This window comes from Pinus tabuliformis, chromosome Q (genome assembly GCF_031772625.1).
Source record: "Pinus tabuliformis cultivar Carrire ecotype Pingquan chromosome Q, CPIR1, whole genome shotgun sequence".
Classification (NCBI taxonomy): Eukaryota; Viridiplantae; Streptophyta; class Pinopsida; order Pinales; family Pinaceae; genus Pinus; species Pinus tabuliformis.
In genome coordinates this window covers 743472629-743495844 of record NC_142296.1, presented here as the reverse complement: position 1 = coordinate 743495844, position 23216 = coordinate 743472629, and the positions used below count along the sequence as shown (strand labels likewise).

The following is a 23216-nucleotide window of genomic DNA, read 5'->3' as shown; positions in this document are numbered from 1 at the left end:
CATATATATATATATATACCCTCGATGAACCCATGCACCCTGTTCCAAAAAGTGAAATACCCATCCCCATACTCATACCAGTACCCGAACCCGCATTTCCTAGCAACTTAGATGCTATGAAGGTGGTTATGAGGAGTTGGTTATAATCAGACATGCCTCAAGAAAATTGGTTAGAAGTTGGTTAGAGCCACACGTACGGATTCTCTTTCTTCAAGGGTACATTTATGGATAATTAATTTATCATTTTTCTAAATTTATCTCTTGGTCAACCACTAAACCACCTAGAGGATGCATCTGACATTCTTGGCCATTTTTGGAGGTGCTTCCAAAATAACTCATTATTTTATTATTGTTGAAATTTCTCATGGGGTTAGTCAAATGAGAACATTATAATATTATTTTCCTTGGAAATATATATGTACATTATACTATTTCTTACAGGAGAAGAAAGTGGATCTCAACAACTCACTTCTACTTTTACTAAGGAGTTTGTTGAAGAGCATAATAATGTACTACTTTATTGTATTCCTTGGAGAACTAATGGATCTAGAAAATCAATTAATTGTTTATTAAAAAAAGAGTTTATCTCATACCTATGTAAGGATTCCTCTCTCCATTTGAGAGCATGATTGGATTTGGGGGGCTCTTCGTCTTGAACTTTTGTTGAAAATCTTGAATGCAATGGAATGTTAGGAGGTTTTACCTTTGTGGCATATGTTCTTGTGGTTGATGTTGATTTGAATACCAATGTTGGAGGTCACTTGCATCAAGGATGCTTGAATGGTTGAAAATTTAAAATGATGGGGTAACTTCCATTCCTGATTAAGAAGACTTTAATTGTGGCTCCTTCCCCTATTATTTATCTGTGTCTATGGTGGGTAATATAATGTGGCATCCTTTATCTTAATTCAAATTTGTTGCTATGTTTATGTGGTCAATTTGCAGACATTCATTCGTCCATGCATTGTTGGTTTTCTTCATCAAGAATTCGTACAAGTAATTTTCTTAATTTGTGGGCAGCAATATAAATAGTTTATAGATCCTTTATTAGGGTTATGTTCACTTTCAATCCCATAGCTATTGCCCTTGGTCGATTCTTGTCGCCACTTTCCCAATGGACTTGACACTAGTCTTGATCCTCCCTGGCATTTCTTTTTAAAACTATACTACAACACTTGTTTTGATAAAGCTACTTTTCGTTTCACCTTAAGCCCTTATTGCCTATGCTTTAGCAATCCTACCTTAGAAAACCCCACCTAAAGTGTGAACAGGGATGACATTGGAGTTGACTTTTGGTAGCATCGGATGTGCTCTAGCCTTAAAATTTGGTGGAGAGGCTAAGGCACATGAGATCTCCAAGACCCAGAAATCATTTGGAGAAATTCCATCAGATGAGGAGTTATTGAAACAATTAATATTTTTAATGGGTTCCCAAGTCTAAACTTAGGAAAGTAAAAATATTAATGGGTATTAATAAAGATAAGGGTGAGAAGCTTCTAAGAGACGAGGATCAAGTCTGTTTTAATCTTAACCGTTGATTAGAGACTTAATCTCGATCGTTGATTCATCAACAGGAAAAGTATAAGAGAAGACTTGAGGATCATTTGGATATACACCGGCAGATACTCAGTATCTCAAGGAAAATTGATTCTCAAGAGAAGGAGATCGATTTCAGAGGGAGAGTTACAGGGTGGAGGAAGAGGAGGGTATCAACAGCAGTCAATGACTGAGGAGGAGGTGACGCAGGGACATTGAGAGACAGCGCAGAGGGAGACGCAGTCAGGGGAGACGTAGCCCTCATGCAGGCTGACGCAGAGGGACGCAGAGCCACTCAGAACCACGCTGAGCCACGCATAGTGACGCAGAAGTGGGAGATGGGTCTCTAAAGTGTCAGAAAGTTTCCAGGGGAAAGTCTCAGGTGTTTTCTCTCAAGTTCTCTATAAAATCACTCCTTGTAAAAGAGATTGTTGTTGAAAATTAATAAAACCCTCATCTACTGCACTGGTTTTCCCACATTGGGTTTTTCCGGGGACAATTGTCCAAAAACAACTGTGTTGATGTGATTGCTTCCTGTGTGTGTATTTTCTCTGTGTATTTATGTCATAATTGTAGTAGAATTTATTTTAATAGTTGTTGAAGGGATTTCGTAAATAACTTATTGTGAAGAATAAGTAGGTGAAATAAATCAGTTGCTGCAGTAGAATTTCTGATTAGAAATTTTCACAATTGGCCTCCCTCTTAACTGCCCATAGGCTAGTACCAATCTTTTGGGCTTTAAGCTAAAAGGTCCTAGTTTGAGATAACATAAGGTAACTAACAAAATCTAGCAAATAATTGCTATAATGACTTTTCATACCTACGTGAAACCCATATAGACATACCTGCATCGAAAGAACTTAAAGCATTTTCGATCATGAAGCTCATGGGATGAATTTGAATTTTGTTCTCTGCTTTATGTGAAATGAAGTTTACGCCCAATATATTTGTTGAAGTTAATGATTACATTTTTCTACTTTTTATATAGTGTAGATTTATAATCATCATTACTTAAATTGCTTTTATACAACTAACATTGTTTTGGTTTTGAATCTTGAACGCATGGATGCCTTTTTTAACATACTATAAGAATAGCCAGATATGCAATCAACATACATGTAACATCACAAAATCCAATCACAATGGAATATTATATCATCACTATAATGAAGAAATGGTCTATGGTTTTAGGGCCAACAGTCAATACTTATCAACTTATACAGATGTGGGAGCCTCTGCCCACAAAACTAACTGAAGAAACTCGTAATTTATAAAAATTATAAATTTCTTCTTCTCCATCATTCATTATCATAATCATTATAACCACTAACTCTTGATTAGTCGTCTGCAAGTCTATAGATTCTGTAGGAATTGTATTTTGTAGGATCATGCTTTCTTGTTGTGATTATAATGCTATTTTGGACATAGTTTATAAGAACAAATGGCATGGATGCTATTGTTGATCTCTTCAACATAATAAAACATTATTCACTTTAATTATCTCCTAATTAATAGTCACTAGAGCTATAGTTCTGCAAAAGTTAAACCTATCTTCACTTGAATTGGATTAAATGTTTGGGGTACTAGATGCAGTTTTGAACCTGATGACCACTTAGATACTGATTATGATAGGAAGATCATGTATATCAGCATTTCAAGCCCATAAATAGGGTAGGCAAGTCACTGAAGGAAGAGATTATGGGTGATTATGAGATAATGAATTGCCAGCCACAACAATCTGCTCACCCTGAACAGGAACTAAATTTAAAACAATGTTGGTACATTTTTATTAAACGAAACAAAATGCCTACACAGTGGTACAAGCAAGTAAATTATTACCCAGATGTCAACATCGATGGTAAATCATACAAATTGTCATAAACAGATCAACTTTGTCAAGCTATAGTTTTGTCATCTATTCTTCTATATATAAATCCAGGTTATAATTGATAAGTTATTAGCCATCATTCTAGATACATGGGTATAATCAAGTCAGTTTCACACCTTGCAATTTGAGGGTTCTTGGACAAACCAAGGTTAGCAAAGCACACAGTGGAGCGGGAGTATCAAGAGCGCCATTTTCCAAAAATCCTCGGAAGTGGAGCATCCCAGTATCATCTATTATATGTTATATTGCATTTATATTTAATAAAGAAAACATGCAAAGTGCCAAATTAGTTGAAGAATTTATGAAAACATGCATATTTGTACATCAATGAAGATAGAAATGGCATCCATAGTACATTAATGATTAATCATTTGAGAAGTAGCCATCTAGAATCTATATTCTATCAATTACAAACATACACATTTTTAAGCCATATAATAGAAAGTAGAGTCTAGACCATTAACTTATGGATGAAATAGGTTATCTACCACCTGTCAACAATAACATGACTAAATAGTTATGTTTACAAAATAGGCCATTTGCACACCAAAATATGAAGAGCGAAAGGTCCAAAACAATAAACTAAGCTAGCTGCTAAACAACTCTCTACAAAAGAAATGTTCAACAATTGTGAAAGCACCCATGTTGCCAAATGTTGTAGCTATGGGGTAGCACCACCATGCATGTTCCAACACTGCTTGACAAGCAATGTTCCACCATCAGTTATATCAAGATCCTCGTCATTAGTATCATCCTTCATTCTTTGCCTCTTGTCTAGCCTTCACCTCTACCTCGATCCTCTAGGGACATCAGTTTACACCACCCAATTTTGACGAAACTATTTAATCCAAGTCTTAAAGTATGGTAGGAAAAGCTTGACAAGTGTAATCAATGATTCTCATTTGAGTGAATGGTACATTTTTGCTAAAGCCGTGACAAGGAGTTCAACAAGCAACACCACCAACATAAGGATACATATGGGGCTTGGTGCTCCTGATTAACTGCCAATCACATACCCTAACCCAATGAAAATGTCGTGATCCCATCAATCCTAAAATTCTGAAATCCTGAAAACTATTAAGTCTACTGACTTTGAACGAGATATGAAGAAATTCTACTTTCTTTATATGAAGTATGATGAGGTTTGACTTTGAATGGGATATGTAGAAATTCTACTTTCTCCACATATGAACTATGATGAGGTTGAAACTACTTACAAACATCATGAAACAATTAATGGTAATGTTAAAAATTTAAATGCAAGGATCCAAAAGAAAGATAAAGGAGTGTCCACAAAGCACAGAAGGAACACAGTTCCAAGCTTTGAGAGCACCACGCTTCCAAATTGGCAGGGATCATACACAAAAGGTTTGAAGTGCATTCCCATGGGCACTCCCTGAGTGCACCCACTGGGAGAGTAGTTTTGGGGTTGGAGTATGAGGGGGATGCTTATGGAAACTATAGGAGAAACAATAAAAATAAGAGAGGAGCTAAATTACCTAACATGTGTCAGACATGAGTTTGACTCAAACTATGAACAAGTCACGAGTCAAGCTCATGTATGACACGTCCAAGATTGTGTCATGATTTTCAAACATGTCCATAGAAAAGCGCCCCCACACAGTTTAAAACTAGGTTTTGCCCCAATTTTTCACTCATTTAGTCAAGCCTTTGAAGTTGTGGGAGGATTTGGAGTGTGACTAAGGGAGAGTAACCAATTTTAGAGGAGATTCAAAGTGTTGCTAAGTGGATTTGCCATCCATACTTTTTTTTATTTTTGCTACAACAATTTCTTTTTCTTACAGCAATCTATTTTTTCTTCATATCAGAACAACTATGGCTCAATCAAGGGTAGTTGGAAAAGGGCAAATGAAGGGGAGGAATGACCCCATTGACAATGTCCCCCCTCCTTCAATTTCATCAGGACCAGCGAGCAAGTTAAAGGGAGGACGCAATGTTCTTTTAACGTGAAATTTTTGCAACCATCAATTCAAGAGCACCTACTTCTGAGTGAAAGGTATTTGTTGGGCACATCTTGTGGACTTGGAGTATGTCCAATAGTGAATGCATCCAAATGAAAAGAACTAGAAAAAGAGGCCAATGTTGGCATAGCAATGGCATTCAGATCATCTAAGGAAACCAAGAATAAGGATCCTCTGCTATTCTTGAGGAAAACCAATTATCCATTTAGAGAAGTTCTAAAGGGAGTGCAGCTCAAGCAACAAAAAAGAGGCAACTCAATCCAATGGATAAGATATTTCAGCAAGAGAAGCAAGAAGAGATTGATCTTACCATTGGGATTTTTTTAATCACAACATCATCTCATTTAATGTTGCACGATCACCTTTTATTTATTGAGATGTAGTGATCTCTAGCTCAGGGGGCTCCAACAAGGAATGTGCCTCCTCATTCAAAGAAGCTTAGAATCACATTGTTGGTTGCCGCAAAAAAGGAGGTGAATAAAATGCTAAAGCCTATTAAATCAACATGGCCATCATTCGAGGTTAGCATTGTTTCTAATGGATGGACAGACGCAGCACATCATCCACTCATCAACAAATCCATGGTGTCTTCCTTGAATGGACCAGTCTTCTTAAAAGCGGTAGATGCTCTTGGAAAATACAAGGATGCACAATATATGGGTGAGTTGTTCATTAAAGTTATTGAAGATGTAGGTGTTGATTCTTGTGTGCAAATCATTATAGATAACGCACATGTTTGCGAGGCTACTGGCATGATTGTAGAAGCTAAATATCCACAAATATTTTGGACACCTTGCATTGTCCATTCTTTGAATTTGGCACTTAAATCTATTGCTTCCAGTGTCGCATGGATCAGAAATCTTATTGAGGATGCAAGCCACATCTACAATTTTGTAAAAAATCATATCAATGCCCTCACAATCTACAAAATAGTACACACATCTATCATTATTGAAGATTGCAAATACTCGATTTTCCTCCTCATTCATCATGCTTGAGAGGTTGAGAGAGGTCAATACCACTCCTAGGGCTAAGTTTATTCATATTTTTGGTCTTTTTGGAGAGAGACAGATCAAGCAACTTCAAAAAAGGTCAAGGATACAGTGTCAAATGATTATTGGTGGGAGAGGGTAGATCTTACTGTAAAGATCATGGACCTTATCATTGCTTTGTTGTGATCTGCAGACACAGACCAACCCATCCTAGGAAAGGTTTATGATGGGTGGGATTCTATGATTGAGTCTGTGAAGACCATTATCTTTCGGAATGAGAGCCTCAAGTATGAGACAACAACAGAGGCCTTTTTCACCACCATATGGGATATTCTTGTCAACAAATGGGACAAGAATTGCATACCTTTGCATTTCTTGGCTCACTCATTGAATACCAAATACTACAGCAATGAGTGGCTCAATGGTGGGCCTTCATGCAAATTCCCTTCTCACATGGATGATGAGATTTCATAAGGGAGAAAGGATGGATTTAGACATATATATTAGGATAAAGCATCTCTTAATGAGGTGGAGGATGCTTTCGCAAATATTTCTACTGGCACAAGGGATTTGGAGGCTATGATGTGATTAGAGACAAAGGAGCTAAGAAGCCCTATGCCTTATGGACAACTCATGGGACAAGAAGTCCTCCTCTATAGCAATTAACCGTGAGGCTCCTCTCTCAGGTTATTTCATCCTCTTGTTGCAAGAGGAGCTAGAGCACATATGGGAATCTGTATAGTTTGAAGAAGAGTAGGATTGAGCAATCCAAGGCAGAGACAACAGTGTATGTCCACGCCAATCTTCGTCTTATTTTCAGGCAGAAGGAGTGATTGAAGGGAAAGACAAAGATGTGGGATGTGTTTCCTAATGATATGGGTTTCAACAACAGTGTTGAGTTGGCATTGGCCAACTTGGATCATAAATAACCAGTGCTAGAGCCAATCTCTTTGAATGATGGTGATCCTCTTAAAGGGTCATCCTCCACACCAGCAGATGCATAGATTAGATTGGATACAGAGGAGAAGGATGGAGGAGAGAGTAGTGATGGCAGTGATGTTGATTTTGATGTTGATGACATGGGGGACTACTGACAATCATTAGCTGTGAGATTCTTCCATCTTGATCTATGATTCTAGACTCTAGTATTTACCCTATTCTGTATTTCTCATTGACATTCCCACCTATAGTAGTAGTTACTTAGTGAAACAAACATAATAAATTTTGATTTTGATGAATTAATGAGAAAACTACAGTTTATGGTTTTAATTGTCGAAAATCCACGAAATTCTACAACTGTTAATATGAACAATCTGAAAACTACTTTCTTTTCATATAGACATAGAATTTCTCTACTAAATTTTGCAACGAAATGGGAACAAAAATATACACAATCACACAATAAAAAACACAAGTTTTCTGGGAACCCAACTGGGAAAACCCTCTATTTGTTTGAGAATTTTATTGAAGAAGAATGAGCAATAAATCTCTTACAGAACAACTTTGTTTCAATATAGAATACAATTTGATTCCCTCTGCTTGTACTAAGTTGAAACGCTCCTTGCAAGACCTCTAATCTGCTCCTCGATTTCCTCCTAATTCCTTGCGCATAGGCTGCTCCTAAATTCTTGTGCAATTCCCAAGGAAATTCCTCTCTCCAATAATGCGCACAAGCTACTCTTGGCACACCTTTCTCTCACAAGCTCTACACAAACCTGTGCAACCTTCTCACAAACCCGTGACCTCTGTTGTCTTGTCTCACCAACTCATGCTCACAAAAATAATGATCAAATTGTGCCTTTGTTCCTCCTTTTAAAGAAATTCGAATGGCTAAAGTTAGCAAGTTCTATTTCTGGAATGATTTTGTGATTGATTGAGTTAACTAAGTGAAAACACACATGCAACTCATCTTGTCTTAATTCTAGAACTTAAGACACAATCACTCATCCTTTTCCTCATGTAACTCGCACTAGAAGACAAGTAACTCGTCCTTCCACTTGAGCGCATTAGTTAACTACTTCTAAACTCGTCCTGATTTTTAGGCATGCTTCCTAAATTTTAGGAAATCATCCTAACTTATAGGGAACTCAAGTATGCTAAGAAGAAACTCGTTGAGGCTCCTTGAATTGAGGCACAAATCAAGGAACCCTTTCTCGCTATTATTTTCAACACTCCCTCTTAGCGAGGAAGGTGATCCTGGAAGAACCTCGTCCACCTGGATCCGTCTCCAACATTACCAAGTTATCCGCTGCTGCAACTGCTCCCTCTGACTAGAAGACTTTCCCGCTTTCTTCTATGGAACCTGCTTTGAAGACCTGTTCTTTCCCACCATGCTCTACAAGTCCACCACTTTAGTCATAAGTGCCATGTACCCTGTGTACCTCTGTGTCTGTTGCTTGATGCTGGGAGACTCGACTCTCTTCTAATCTCCCTTAACCAAATCCTCTACCCACTTAGCTCAAACTCTCCCTATACTGGAAGTCTCTGACTGAGTGTCTGACTCCACTTGCCCTAGGCAATGGTCATCATCATCTTGCTAGCCAACTCAACTGCCAACTAAATTAGACTGAAACTGAGATACTGGTCGAGGTTCCATCTTGAGATCTCTATCCTACTCTCACTCAACTACCACTTCTCCACTCTGAGAACTCCTTGCCTTGTTGCTCAAGGCTGCACCTATCTCTACCTGCAACTTGTAAAGATTCTTCACCCTCACACCTATCCACTTCTTACATCAAAAGCTAAGTGTTGGAGGTATGCCTTACCTCTGTTGAAGATGATATCATATCACTTGTCCTCATGGGTAGCTACCGAAATAAGATCCTGCCTCAATCCTGGAGCATAGAGAACATCTCTAAGATGAAGAGAATTACTTGACTCCCTATTAAAACTGACAGTACTAACTCCTCTAGCTGCATACCGACCATCATCTCCTAGCTCAATCTGAAACTGCATGTCCTTCTCCTTCAAGTGGTTGAAACTCTTCTTGTTCCCAACCATGTGAAAGGATGTTCCTGAATCAATATACCATATGTTGCTATCCGTTGAGCTTGCCAGGTAAGCAATCAATGAGAAATCTTTCTCGAATTGGGCGAAAAAAGCATTTACCTCCGCTAATGCAACTACATGATCCTTACTGGACTCCTTACGATTAGGACACTTAGAAGCATAGTGCCCAAACTCATGTCAATGGAAGCACTTGATCTTGCTTAGATCCTTCTTCTTTCCCTTTTTATTGGACTCGGCCTCTCCTTGGCCCATCTTACCCTTAGCCTTGCCTGTTGGGGCAAGGTTCTTCTCCACTGTCATAACTGATCTCCCTTCTATGGTTCCTCTTCGAATCTCTTCTTGTATGCAATCAATCCAAAACCTTTCCCAATTTGGAAAGTTCTCTCTCCCACTAACAGCGTCCTGAAACCCTTTCCAAGACTTGTGAAGTCCAAGTAAGGCAAAACTCACAAGATCACGATCAGATACAAACACGCCCACACCACTTAGTTCATCTCGTATCTGAGTGAACCTTGACAAATATGTGACGATGGGCTCATCCTTGCTCATCTGAATACTCCTCAACTTCTCCTTAAGAGCAAGCTTCTTGGTATCACCAATACTCTAATATAGTTTTAAGATGGTATCGTACATTTCAAAAGTTGTCTTCTTCTCATGGATATGAGGCACTATATGATCTCTAGCCCCTTTTAGAATAATCCTCCTTGCGTTGATATCATTCTTATTGTGTTGGGCCAATTGTTGGGGATCTTGAGGTGGAACTATCACCTGCTTGATGAATTCTCCCACCCCATTATCTTCCAACACTATCGCGATCCTCCCTTTCCATGGAACGAAGTTCGATGCTCCCTCTAAACAGTGATCTGCTCTCAATCCTTGGTACGCCATCCTGCTTACCCTAGAGAGCTCTCCAACACTTGCCCACTAAAAGCCTTGTAGTCCTTCAAAGTCTGCAAATTCCTGGGCTTCAATATATCTACCACTGTTAGCACTCTTGTTGTTCTTCACAAGACTTGCTCTTTGGCCATAATTAGGCACCTATTAACAGTCCTCCACCTATACTTAAGACACCACCTACTCCGTCCCAAACTTGGACAATCAATCTTACATCAACACAAAACTTGGAAGAGCACAAACATACCTTTGGTCTGGATGATCACTTTTGTCCCGAAATCAACCCAGCCTATGCACTTATATCTTAAGTTTTGGCACTCTAGTTAGGGCTTGTTGACTATCCACGTTAGCCCTTAAAAATTGGTCCAAAACTACCATAGAACCTGTGTTATTTCCCTTCCTTTAGGCCAGGACTCCTGTGTTATATGTCTAGCAACTCAACCTTCCCTTGTCTGCTATTCAATAACCAGAAATCAACTCCTAGTAGGTCTCGGCCTTCCCCGCAATAGGAATAGAAAATACAGCAACCTGTTCACAAAGAAAAACTTCCAACAAAAACATGCACAGTTCTACCCAGATTGCTCCTCCAATACTCGGCCAGCCTTCCTGCCCAACTCGACCTAATCCTTGTCACAAGAAAAGACTCCTAAATTGATCTCTCCTTCACTTTATATAGTCCTCTTGAGCCTGCAGCCAAATCAGAGATGTCCTCTCCTAAGATGCTCACTCTTGTGATGTGTTAATCTTAATTTTATTCCAAGAGCTTTGATACCATGTGTGAAAATACACCAACAGGGAATCCTATTGCAGCAACTGATATTATTTCTCTTAACTGATAAATTAATTATTCAGTTTATTGCTACAGCAACATCAAAATAAACACACTGCAACCTTCACAAATAAAACTGCGGAAAATAAATAGCGTTGGAACTAAGAAAATACTGGCACACACACATAAAATATAAGACAATTATTTTTGGACAAATGTCCCGGAAAAACCCAACTTGGGAAAACCGGTGCAACAATGAGGGTTTTTATTATTATGCAGCAGTGAAAATCTGAGTACAGTCTGGATGCTTGAAACTAGCAATCCACAGCAAGAAAAATCTGGGCAAAATTATTGAAGGGAATTACCCTTCCTCCACAAGCAATCCCATCTCAACTTGCCTACAGAAAACTCGACCTCCTGAAGCCTCTGCGTCAACCTCTGCGCAGTCACAATGACGTTTTGCCTTCAACCAATCTCTGATGAAGTCGTTTTGCCTTCTGCTACTGAGGAAATCGTCTCTCTGGCCCTCTAGAACCTCTACCTGGCCTCTAGAACTGAGAACAAATTTCTCTCCAGCAAATCGAACTACCTTCTCTGAAGCAACTGCGCAGTCCTCTGTGTTGCCTCTCTGGGAATAACTCAGCCCTCTTGCTTCTACCTCTCCGAATCTAGAAGACTTCCTCTGGATCACTGTCGCTACCCCTCACTTACTGATTCAATCTCTGGCTCTCTCCGGCAACTGACTGTTGCTACTTTGGAAATCGATCTACCAAGGAAATCAAACTGCTCAAGTTTTTCTCCAAGTGCCCATCGACTTCCTCTTCTAATCCACTGTTGGAGCTCCAACGACCAAGATTAAAACTTAATCGATGGCTAGGATCATCTTGGAATCGACCTGTGTGAGTTTCTAGATGATTCTCACCTTGACTTAATTAATATTGATTAATTAACCAGTGTTCCTAAGTTTAGACTTAAGAAACATTAAAAAGAATGGTTAATAATCTAATTAAGTCACTTATAGGTGGAATTTCCAAAAACGATTTTTGGGTCTTGGAGATCTCATGTATTCTTGCCTCTCCACCAAATTTCATGGCTAGAACACATCCGATGCTACAAAAACTAGCACTCCCTCTTAGGGAGGAATGTGTTCCAATGTTGCACCTTGTCACAACACCATGTCTCTGTATCATCTCCTGTCACGTTGTTGATGCATGGCTACTGCTACCCACCAACCACTACGCAATTGTGATGTTGCATCTGTGTTGTTGCTGACACTGTTGTATTGTTGCCAACTTTGCATCTGCACTGCAACTCCTCCTCGTTGTTGTTGCAATTGCAACATCTGCAACTGAAAAGCATCCAAAATACTGAATCAATTGTGTTCAGTATGATGCATCTCTCTCCCGAGTCTCTGACTGCTACTAGCATCTACATTGTCGTTGAAGAATCTGTGTTGCTGCCAACTCTGCACTGAGCCACCTTCTTTGTTGTTAACACTACACTGCGCTCCTCAACATCTTACTGCTACTAGCCTACAATTGTCACTCTGTATAGACTGCATCAACTGCTATTGAATATTATGGGTCCCCGTAGCCAGGTAATGATCCATGAGATGGACTCCTCGAGGACCCTACCCAATATCTGTAGTTCTTTGGGACTATAGTACCAAATCTCCCTACCTCACTCTTGGAGGTATATCTGCAAACATCGCAAAGTCTTCCTCCAACCTGGAGGACAAACTGTCGATCTCTACTAAAGTTGTTTGTTGGTCCTGCTTCTCTTCCTTGTCCTTCTTCCTCAGAGGACACTGGGTATTGTAATGTCCAAGCTCACCATACCTGAAACATTTGACCTTGGACAAGTCCTTCTTTCTCTGCTCCCCCTGTCCCTGACTAGGACCCTTTGATGCGAGGGCCACATTCTCCTCCTCCTTCACCACCTTCGGTCCGTTGCTACTGCTGCCATTGATGGAGATCTTTAGCAAAGCTCGCCTCAACTCTTCCTGCTGAAAATCGACCCACATTTTGTCCCACTCTGGTAGCTTGTCTCTGCCCAATATGCTTTGGCAAATACTTGCCACTTCTCAGAGACACTATTTAGTGCCAACCTCACTAGCTCTATTGGTTGAGGCGCTGCCCCAATGGCTGACAGCTAATCTTGAACCTCCTGAATCCTAGTGAGGAAGGGATTTATGCCTTCCCCCTTTTGCATCCTGATACATCTCAGCTTCTCCTACAAGAACATCTTCCTTGCTCGGAAGTGCCCTGATATAGCGTGGCAAGAAAATCCCACATCTCTTTAGCAGTATCCTTGCCAGTAATATGTGAGACTATATGGTCTCAGACTCCATCCAAGATCAACCGCTTTGCACACGTCATCTCCTTCTTGTATTCCTTCAGCTAATCTGCATCCTAGGGAACTGCCACAATGCTGTCTACGTAGAGCTTCGGGCCATATTCATCCAACCAGAAGGGCATCTTGGCCTTCCAAATGACATAGCTATAGGAGTCATCCAACCTATCCTCATCTCTAAGCCCTGTTGTGGCCATCTCTGATAATGTTGAAAACTCCCTCTTTCCCTGTGCTCGACCGCTGCTCTGCTATTCGCACTCCCTTCTGGAATGTGTGGCTCTGCTAGCTGCTACTTCCAATCTGCAACTAGAAATTCGAACTTCTGAGACTCGAAGTTCCATGACAAAAATTTTCCATCTGTTGTGTGTGCTTTTCCCTTCCACCAACATTGGTTTTGCTCTAGCGAACTGCTGCAAAAACCCTTTGCGTCCAACCAGAAATCTACCCAATGAAAAATCTAAGCTGCTCCCTTTGCCTCTGGAATCACTCGATCTAGAAAATCGAATTTTTCTGCCTTTCTGCTCTAAAAAATAGAATTCCCTCAAGTAACTCAGCCTTCCTGGCAATGGTCTCCGCTACCCCTGGGAATTTCGACCTGCTGCTCTTATTGAACAGCGAAATTCCTTCTTTCACTTCTAAGCTCCCTGGCTGATCAATCACGCTCTGATACCATGTGAAAATTCCAATACAGAATCATATTGCAGCAACTTGTATTATTTCTCCTAATTGATAAATTGATTATTCAATTTATTGCTACGGCAACATCAAAATAAACACACTGCAACCTTCACAAATAAAATTGCGGAAAATAAATAGCGATGGAACTGAGAAAATACTAGCACACACATAAAATATGAGACAATTATTTTTGGACAAATGTCGCCGAAAAAAACCAACTTGGGAAAACCGGTGCAGCAGTGAGGGTTTTTATTATTATGCAGCAGTGAAAATCATAGTACAATCTGGATGCTTGAAACTGGCAATCCACGGAAGGAAAAATCTGGGCAAAATTATTGAAGGGAATTACCCTTCCTCCACAAGCAATCCCAACGCAACCTACCTACAAAAACTCGGCCCCCTGAAGCCTCTGTGTTGCTCTACGCAGTCACTATGACGTCAAGCCTCCAACCAACCTCTGATGAAGTCGTTCTACCTTCTGCTACTGAGGAAATCATCTCTACGCCCTCTGGAACCTTTGCTCGACCTCTGGAACTAAGAACAAATTTCTCTCCAACAAATCAAACTGCCTTCTATGAAGCAACTGCGTAGTCCTTTGCACTACCTCTCTGGGAATAACTCAACCCTCTTGCTACTGCCTCTCCAGATCTGGAAAACTTCCTTTAAATCACTGTCTCTGCCCCTCACTTACTACTTTGATCTCTGGCTCTCTCCAACAACTGCCTATTGCTACTCTGGAAATCGATCTGCCAAGGAAATCGAACTGCTCAATTGTTTTCTCCAAGTTCACATCGAATTCCTATTATAATCCACAGTTGGAGCTCCAACGGCCAAGATTAAAACTTAATCGATGGCTAGGATCATCTTGGAATTGATCCTTGTGAGTTTCTAGATGATTCTCACCTTGGCTTAATTAATATTGACTACTTAACCAATTTTTCTAAGTCACGAGAGATGACCAAGGTCGGTCAAAGCAGGGATTCGTTATTCCCTCCACATGGGTTTGGATTCTCAAAAAAAGTGACATGTTTGCCTCTCAAAGGGCAGCACAGCCCACAAAGGGACTGTTGATTAGCAGAAGCAATCATGACCCCATAAAAAATGTATGGACTCGTCTGCCTCTCAATAGGTCCTTAATGCTTGGCACTTAGTTAAACGAAGCTTACTCATGTTTCCATTGTAAGATAGGAAAGCCCTTTCCGACCATTGGCACCTACAAAAAGGACAATGATCAGAAAGAGAGTCATTATGTGAATACAGCATAAACACCCACAAAAGATCAACTTCCTGGAAAGGGTCAAACTTTTGGTTAAGATGCCATAATAAGCGTAATTACTAATTATTTTATCCAAGTCATCCAAGACTTGCATCTGGCTCAACCATGCCACGGAGATTGACGTACCTCACTTGCATTGCAATCCTTGTGGATCAATCATCCTTCCATTGAACCAACATCCCATCACTACCCAGGCCTCTGCTCAATGGGCAAATCCTCTCACTGAAACGTGGATGATGTTTATAATTCATTGGATGAAACAAACTAAGGCCAAGTTAGAATCGATGGCCCAAAACCAAAAATGATACAAAGTGACCAGAATCTGGAAAGACAACCCAAACTCACCCCCCAAATTCACGCAGAGAATGCAAATAAGATAAAAGAATGGGCGACCCGCATCGGATTATAAATGCAAATAAGGTAAAACGATTGGGAACCCATATCAGATTAAAAATGCAAGTACAGAACTAGCCATAATTCAGACTGATAATCCATATTGCAGGAAAACAATCCACTAAATCCACAGGACCAAACACTAGCCCAGTTAACATTAGTTTGTGTATTGATTATAAACAGACGAAATTCAGAGCATTAAACACAAAACACACCTGGCAACCACCCATGCGGTGAGCGAAGGTTCTCGGATATGTTTCACCGGTCTGGCGTTTCCACAGATCTCCGACACCACAGCGGTAGGCCTCGATTTTACTCATTTTTATCAATGGTATTCGATCACCGAATTCCCTCTATAAAGAAAACAGCAATAAAATCGCAGATCCTCCTTAATTCCAGCTTCAAGGTCAGGTACGCACTGGAGTTGCCATGCTGGTATATCAGGTAGAACGCAGAGAGACGGTAATTACACCATATATATACAAAAAACAATCACTTTCAAGACTTCCGAAACCTCTCGGAAAACCTCCTTTAATTTCGATAATGATAACAAAAGCCGATTATATTAATGTAATTAATAATAATTAGTGTGCATGACGTGAAGTTTAATTTAATTTAAATTAAAAATTCTATTATTAAAAAAAAAAAAATTAAGGGCTTGGTTTAAGTGATTTACAGCATGACGTGAAGTTTTTTGATACTGTTGTAAGTTGTTGTTAGTTATGGGTTTGATTCTCTTCAATTCTTTTGGGGCGAGGTCTTGTAATCAAGGTCGATGGTTTACTAGATTTACCATCCACAAAATGGGGAGAAATACTTAAGAGTTTCCCATGCTTTCATTCCAAGTAATAATAATACCTAAATATATAATAATAAAATAAATTAATTTGATTTTTTAAGATTTATTTTAGTTAATTTTCTTGTTTGGTAGATTTAAAAGGGCCCATGGGGAGTATCGATTGTCAATGGTAATGCATATGTCAGAAGCCAAGCCAAGGCTTCTAGTCTCTCCCCCTCTCAATTTGTCAACCCATTGACACAAGCAATTAACATAGCCTTGGTCGAGCCACCACCCTCCTCACATGATGACCTCCATTAACCCCACTCCCACTAGTGCCTCCAGAGTCTTCGGCAAGGTTGTTATATCCAAGCTAGTCGCTATGTTTCCCATTCTCACTTTGGTTATCTCTTCCCGATTGTTTCTTCCTCTAGCCATGACTCTCAGTGGTAATTCCTTATTCTCTAGTTGTTTGTCGAATAGTTTCTCCCTAGCTTTTCTCCTACCATCGTTGACATTAATGGATGATGAAGGACATGCAAAAGGTGATTACAGATTCTACCTTTGTTCTCTACTTCGACATGAACTTCACTCACCCCACGACTTTCAATATCCTCAGTCATACTAGGTTTTTTTCTTCCCCTAACAGCCATGACAGTCAACATGCCTACAGCCGAAGGGTTGGTGGACGTTGTGGGGATGTTGATGACACTCAATCTTGATTACGCGTTGAGTTCTCTGCTCTTAGCTATCAAATTCATACTCCTTCAGAAATCTAGGGGTAAATCAACACGGCTAAAGAAGAAGTGTGCCATGAACGCTAAGGTATATTGGACTCTAAGGTGGTGTATGACATTACGACTTGGATCCTGAATATTGGGAATACGAGATGTCATTAAAACCACTATTTACACATTGTTAATCTTTATTGGCATGTTAAATATTGTTGGGAAAGGTTTTTGTCAATCAAAAGGATGCTCGAGACAACATCATACACAAGTTGGAAGAGTTGAAGCTACTATTAATGGATGTGGAAGGACAGTTGGTGTGCTTTGAAATGGGCTTGTCTCCTAGCTCGACAGTGACTCCAGACTACAAGGATTCAAACCACCCCATCGACCTTGACACCTCTCTATCTGCATGATTCATAGATTCTTCCAATGGTTACTTTGTTCACTCTAACCAAAATTTTTAATTTTATGATTGGGGTTCTATATGTTATCATTCCCACCCGTAGGACAACATTTTTCTTTCTTATACTAATGTTGGTAGTTCTTAGCATACATTTTCAAACTCTTGATTATGCTTTTGGTTTTCTTTGGGTTGGTTTTTCATTCAAAGGGACAATTAATCTTTATGTTTGCTAGGTGCTCCTTTTTGCAACCCATTTTAGGACTCTAAATGACCAACAAGTATTATGTCTTTGGTATAATTTCCCATGTGGCAAACCAGAGATGAACAACAAAGCATGACAATTGTAATTTTTTGAATTAGCAATAGAAACTTTATCTCATATATATATATATATATATGAAAGGGATAAGGGGTGTTAGGCGTTGAAGGATGTAACTAATGTCGATCTTCATAATTGTACATGAGTCATAATGAAATGTATTTATCAAAAGAAAGAAAAAGAAATTTATTATTAAATAAATTGACTTATTAAAACATGGGTTTCATGTTTGGGTCAATTATTTTTAGGTCAAAGACTCCATTGAAGGCTTCTAGGGTTTATGTCAAGTGTCCTTGTCAAGAACCCTTCTTGGGATTTATTTGTCAAATAAGAAATTTATTTTATTGTAAGATGGGTCAATTAGGCCTCCTCCATGAAGTTGGCCTCAACAAGGGAATTTGACCTCACAAAATCACTATATATTGGAGCAACTCGACTCATTTGGAAGCACATCTCACATAAGTTTGAATTGCAATAGTTGGGAGAAAAAAAAGTGTGAAGTTCATGAAGGAAGTTGGAATCGAAGTTTTTGGCTCTCTCTCTCTCTCTCTCTCTCTCTCTCTCACACACACACACACACAAAAGTGTGCAACGAAATTATGAAGCTGCATCGAAGCTAGGAAAACTACATCGAAGTTGTGAAGTTGCATCAAGGTCGAAGGTGTGAAGCTGCTAGATCGAAACTGCAGTCCTAAAGCTAGGTTGAAGCTCTGAAGTTGGGGGTCAAAATTCTAGGTTGAAGTTGCATTTGAGAAGCTGGCACTTGGTAACTTTGGAAGAAATCGTTTGTCAGAAGGAAAAGTTGACTTAGTGGAGGAGGAAGGTCTTTTGGTCTAGGGTCTTGGTCTATCTCATTCGAATTACTGAAGGAAGGGTTCTTGACTGGGTTTTCCCCTATATAATGGTTTTTCCCTAGATGTGCGCCTACCTCTGGTGCCCTTGATCTTCATGTCTTGGTTTTGGTGATTACTTGATGAACTAATATAAAAGAAGAACATAAGAAAGATAATAATAACTCAAAGAAATCACAATTAATTATCAACAAGAGAAAAATTTTCTACCTTTCTGATTTTCCAACATGGTATCAGAGCTAAGGTGAAGAAGAAGGAAAAAGGCACCCTAAATATTTATTGAATAAAAGAAGATCGAAGGAAGGTCATCAAATAAAAGGACTATATTATAAGAATCTACTATCTACAAGAACTATGTCTAACTCAATGAAGGTAGAAAACAAACTAGAAGGAGCCTTCAACTACAGGGCCTTGAAAAAGAGGATAGATCTCATTCTTGAAAAGAACAAAGTTTTGGATCTTGTTCTAGGAAGAATCAATAAGCCTACAGATGAAGCATAGAAAGCAAAGTTCAGAGAAACCGAGATCTTGGCCATGAACCTAATAGTGGTTGGAGTAAAAGACAACCTCATTCCATATATATCCAACATAGATTCTGCTCAAGAAATGTATGAGGCTCTATCCAAATTATTCACATTCAAGAACATTAGTCAAATTGCAAGCCTCAATAATGAATTAAGAACTATTAAGATGATGAAGGACGATATTGTGGCATCCTACTTATAAGGATATCTAGGATCAAAGATGAACTCCAAGCAATAGATGAAGTTGTCCCAGAAAAGGAGCTCATAATTATTGCTCTGCTAGGACTACCAAGATCTTGGAGTGCCTTTGCATCAGGACTTAACAGTTGAAGGATACACCAACATTTGAGCAAATGTGGAATGCATGCAATCAAGAAGAAGCTCGAGTATTGTTAACTAACAACAAAGAGGATGAAGAAGAAAACAACTCAAATGCCTATTCTGCTCATCACAAGAAGAAGGGAACTTTCAAGAAGTTCAAAGGACCAAAGAAGAAAGTTGATCTATCCAAGATCAAATGTTACAATTGTCACAAGATGGGTGAATACAAAAGTCATTGTCTAGAGAGTGAGAAAGAGAATATGTGAATGTTATTGTGAAGGTCCACCATAGAAGAACAAGACTAGAGAATCTGAGATTAAAGATTTATTTTCCAACGACTCTTAGAGAATACTATCCCTCACATATCCTTCTATTTTAAAGTTTTGAATTATTTGTCTTTAGGTTTTAGAATTTGTAGGTCTAACATGCCTTGTTAGAACATTTTTTAGTTATTTTGATAAAGTTGTAGGCATCCCTCGAGATTTGATCAAGAGGGACCCCTCACCATTTTACCAAAGATAAGTATCTTACTCCTTGTATTATCTTTTATATTTGGTTTCTCACTCTTAACAAGATGTGTTTGTGTTGTATGCTAATAATATTTTCTTTATATTTCCCTTGGTTCGAAAAGCCTACAAAATACACAAAAGTTATGGAAGAAACTTCAGAGGATAAACTTGAAGCATGAAAGAAGTTATGTTGCAAAGGAAGCCCTTCAAGAATTTACGTCATACAAGGTTTGTTAAGGAAAAACTCATGGGTTCATTGTAAAACCCTAACCTAAGGGTGTGTCAATATTGATTATGAAACCCTATTCTATTTAGCGTTGTTGATAAAATCTAGAAAACCTATTCATTTCATGCTTAGGGTTTTAGTATTGTTATGATAGAAACCCTAGTCCTTTAGGGTTTTCTATTAATATCTATGTTATGTATTGAAACCATAGGTGTATTAGTTCGATCGAAACCCTAGTCTAAATGAAATTGTTGTATACCTAATTTTGATGTATTGATGTTTGTGTCTGGGGTTTACCTAGTAGATATTGTTGTGATATGCTAGTGCATGTTTATGAAATCATGTGTGTGTGTGTGCTAACCTAATTATCGATGCTCATAGTTTGTGAATTCTAGGATTTGTAATAAAACTTTAGAAGAAGATTGTATCTAGAATATAATTATATTGTTTCCAATATGATTTAGTTTTGTTGATAAAATCTAGGATTTGCAAGAAACTCTAGTAGAGTCTAACATATAAATTCTGAAAATTGTTGATCCCTTGGATGCATTATAGAACTGATATCTAAGGCTTTATGTCTCGAAGACGGATTCTAGGGTTTGCAATATATCATAAAGAATCTATCATATATCTCTGAAAGTAATATTGAGGCCCTAGATATAATGAGACTGGTATATTGATTGAGTTTTTCAAAGTCTTGATGATGAAGTCTAGGGTTTATGACAAAACCTTAGCAAGAAGTTGATATCTAGCATATGTGTCTCATAACTAGGTTCAAATATTTGATGTAAAAAGTTTGAATTTTCGATGCTTCCATTGTATTGACATAATTAACTTCATGCTTCTATATATTTGTATTTGGTTGTACTTGTTGTTGAAGTTTTGCAGGTACATAATCTTCAAGATGTTGAAAACATGATAATGATGACCGTGATATTGTAAGAAGGAATGAAGCCATGATAGGTTCTCCGATATTATAGAAGAAATGGTTGATCTTCCCAAGTTAAGAGGGAGCTTGGTTAGAAGAAAAGAGTACATCTCCCCAATTAAGAGGGAGGGCATATTACGATTGTCATGATGGATACCTCAAAGAAGAAATCAAAAAATAAATAAAAGTACTACAATGTATTGAGGATGTCTTGATGTTACTAAAGAAATGAAAGAAGAAAAACTTCCGACTAGGTTGCATCTTGATATAAGTGGCATCAGGATGAGTGAGGACCCCGAAGGTTTGTGTTTACTTATATATGTAAATTTCAAAGTTTGTTGTTGATTGGTGTTTGTGTTGAACAGGTAAATCTCTCCATAAAGAAGGATGAACACTCGGGAAACATGCTTGGGCAAATGGATATATCTAGTTTATTAGGGAGAGATGAAGCATCTAATGGCGGATGCTTGGGATGACATCGGATCACCCTATGTGTTGATGTCTAGATCCCGAAGAGGGAGGGTGTCATTGGTCTTGGAGCTCTAAACTTGGATACACACCAAGATCCGCGGGTTGATGGTTAGTTAGTAAGCCTAATGGTACCTAGACTGGCTGAAAGCTTAGTCCATCTTAGTCCCACCCAGATAGATTACCCTAGTCAGGAATATAGTCTGCAACACTGAGTGTGATAGAACTCTTCATAGTTCATTTTGGAGATCTTCCATGTACCTTTATGGATGTAGGTAATTATGAATACCTACCTAGTTAAGAGGGAGTGTTGAAGAATGTAACTAGTGTCGGGCTTCATAATTGTACACGAGTCATAATGAAATGTATTTATCAAAAGAAAGAAAATTAAATCTTATTATTAAATAAATGGACTTATTAAGGCATGGGTTTCATGCTTGGGTCAATTGTTTTTAGGTCAAATCCTCCATTGAAGGCTTTGAAGGTTTATGTCAAGTGTCCTTGTCCATGTCGTATTGTAAAGAACCCTTCTTGGGATTTATTTGTTAAAGAAGAAATTTATTTTATTGTAAAATAGGTCAATTATGCCTCGTCCACCAAGTCAGCCTGAAGAAAGGACAAGTTGGACTCAACAAGGGAATTCGACCTAACAAACTCAGTATATAGTGGAGCAACTTGACTCATTTGGAAGCACATCTCACACAAGTTCAAATTGCAATAGCTAGGAGCAGAAAAAGTGTGCAGTTCAAGAAGGAAGCTAGAACAAGAGTTTTTGGGTCTCTCTCTCTCTCTCATGTGCAACGAAATTCTGAAGTTGCATTGAAGATGGGAAAATTGCATCGAATATGTGAAGTTGTGAAGCCACATCAAAGTTGTGAAGTTGCATCAAGGTCGAAGTTGTGAAGCTCCATCGAAGTTGTGAAGTTGCATCAAGGTCAAAGGTGTGAAGTTGTTAGGCTCGAGCTACTGAAGTTTTTAGATCGAAACTGCAATCCTAAAGCCGGGGGTCGAAATTCTGGGTTAAACTTTCATTTGAGAAGCTGACACTTGGTAACTTTGGAAGAAATCATCTATCGGAAGGAAGAGATGACTTGGTGGAGGAGGAAGGTATTTTGGTCTAGGATCTTGGTCTATCTCATTTGAATTACCGAAGGAAGAGTTATTGACTAGGTTTTCCCCCATATAGGGGATTTTCCCTGGTTGTGCGCCTACATTTGGTGTCCTTGATCTCCATGTCTTAGTTTTGGTAATTAATTGATGAACTAAGATAAAAGAAGAACATAAGAAAGATAATAATAACTCAAAGAAATCACAAGTAATTATCAACAAGAGAAAATGTTTCTGCCTCTCCAATTTTTCAATAGTAGGTACAATGGAGTCATCACAATT

At 38.8% G+C, this 23216-nt stretch overlaps 1 protein-coding gene across 1 annotated transcript in view; it reads right to left on the bottom strand.

Annotated features, from left to right (window-relative positions):
• The window catches only part of LOC149221680 (uncharacterized), a 112964-nt gene extending 96710 nt beyond the window's left edge, over nt 1-16254 (bottom strand). The window contains exon 1 of the mRNA XM_089385185.1: nt 15985-16254. Within this exon, the coding sequence (XP_089241311.1) occupies nt 15985-16089 (105 nt within the window). The 5' untranslated portion in view covers nt 16090-16254. The remainder of the gene's footprint in view (nt 1-15984) is intronic.
• Nucleotides 16255-23216: the final 6962 nt, after the last annotated feature.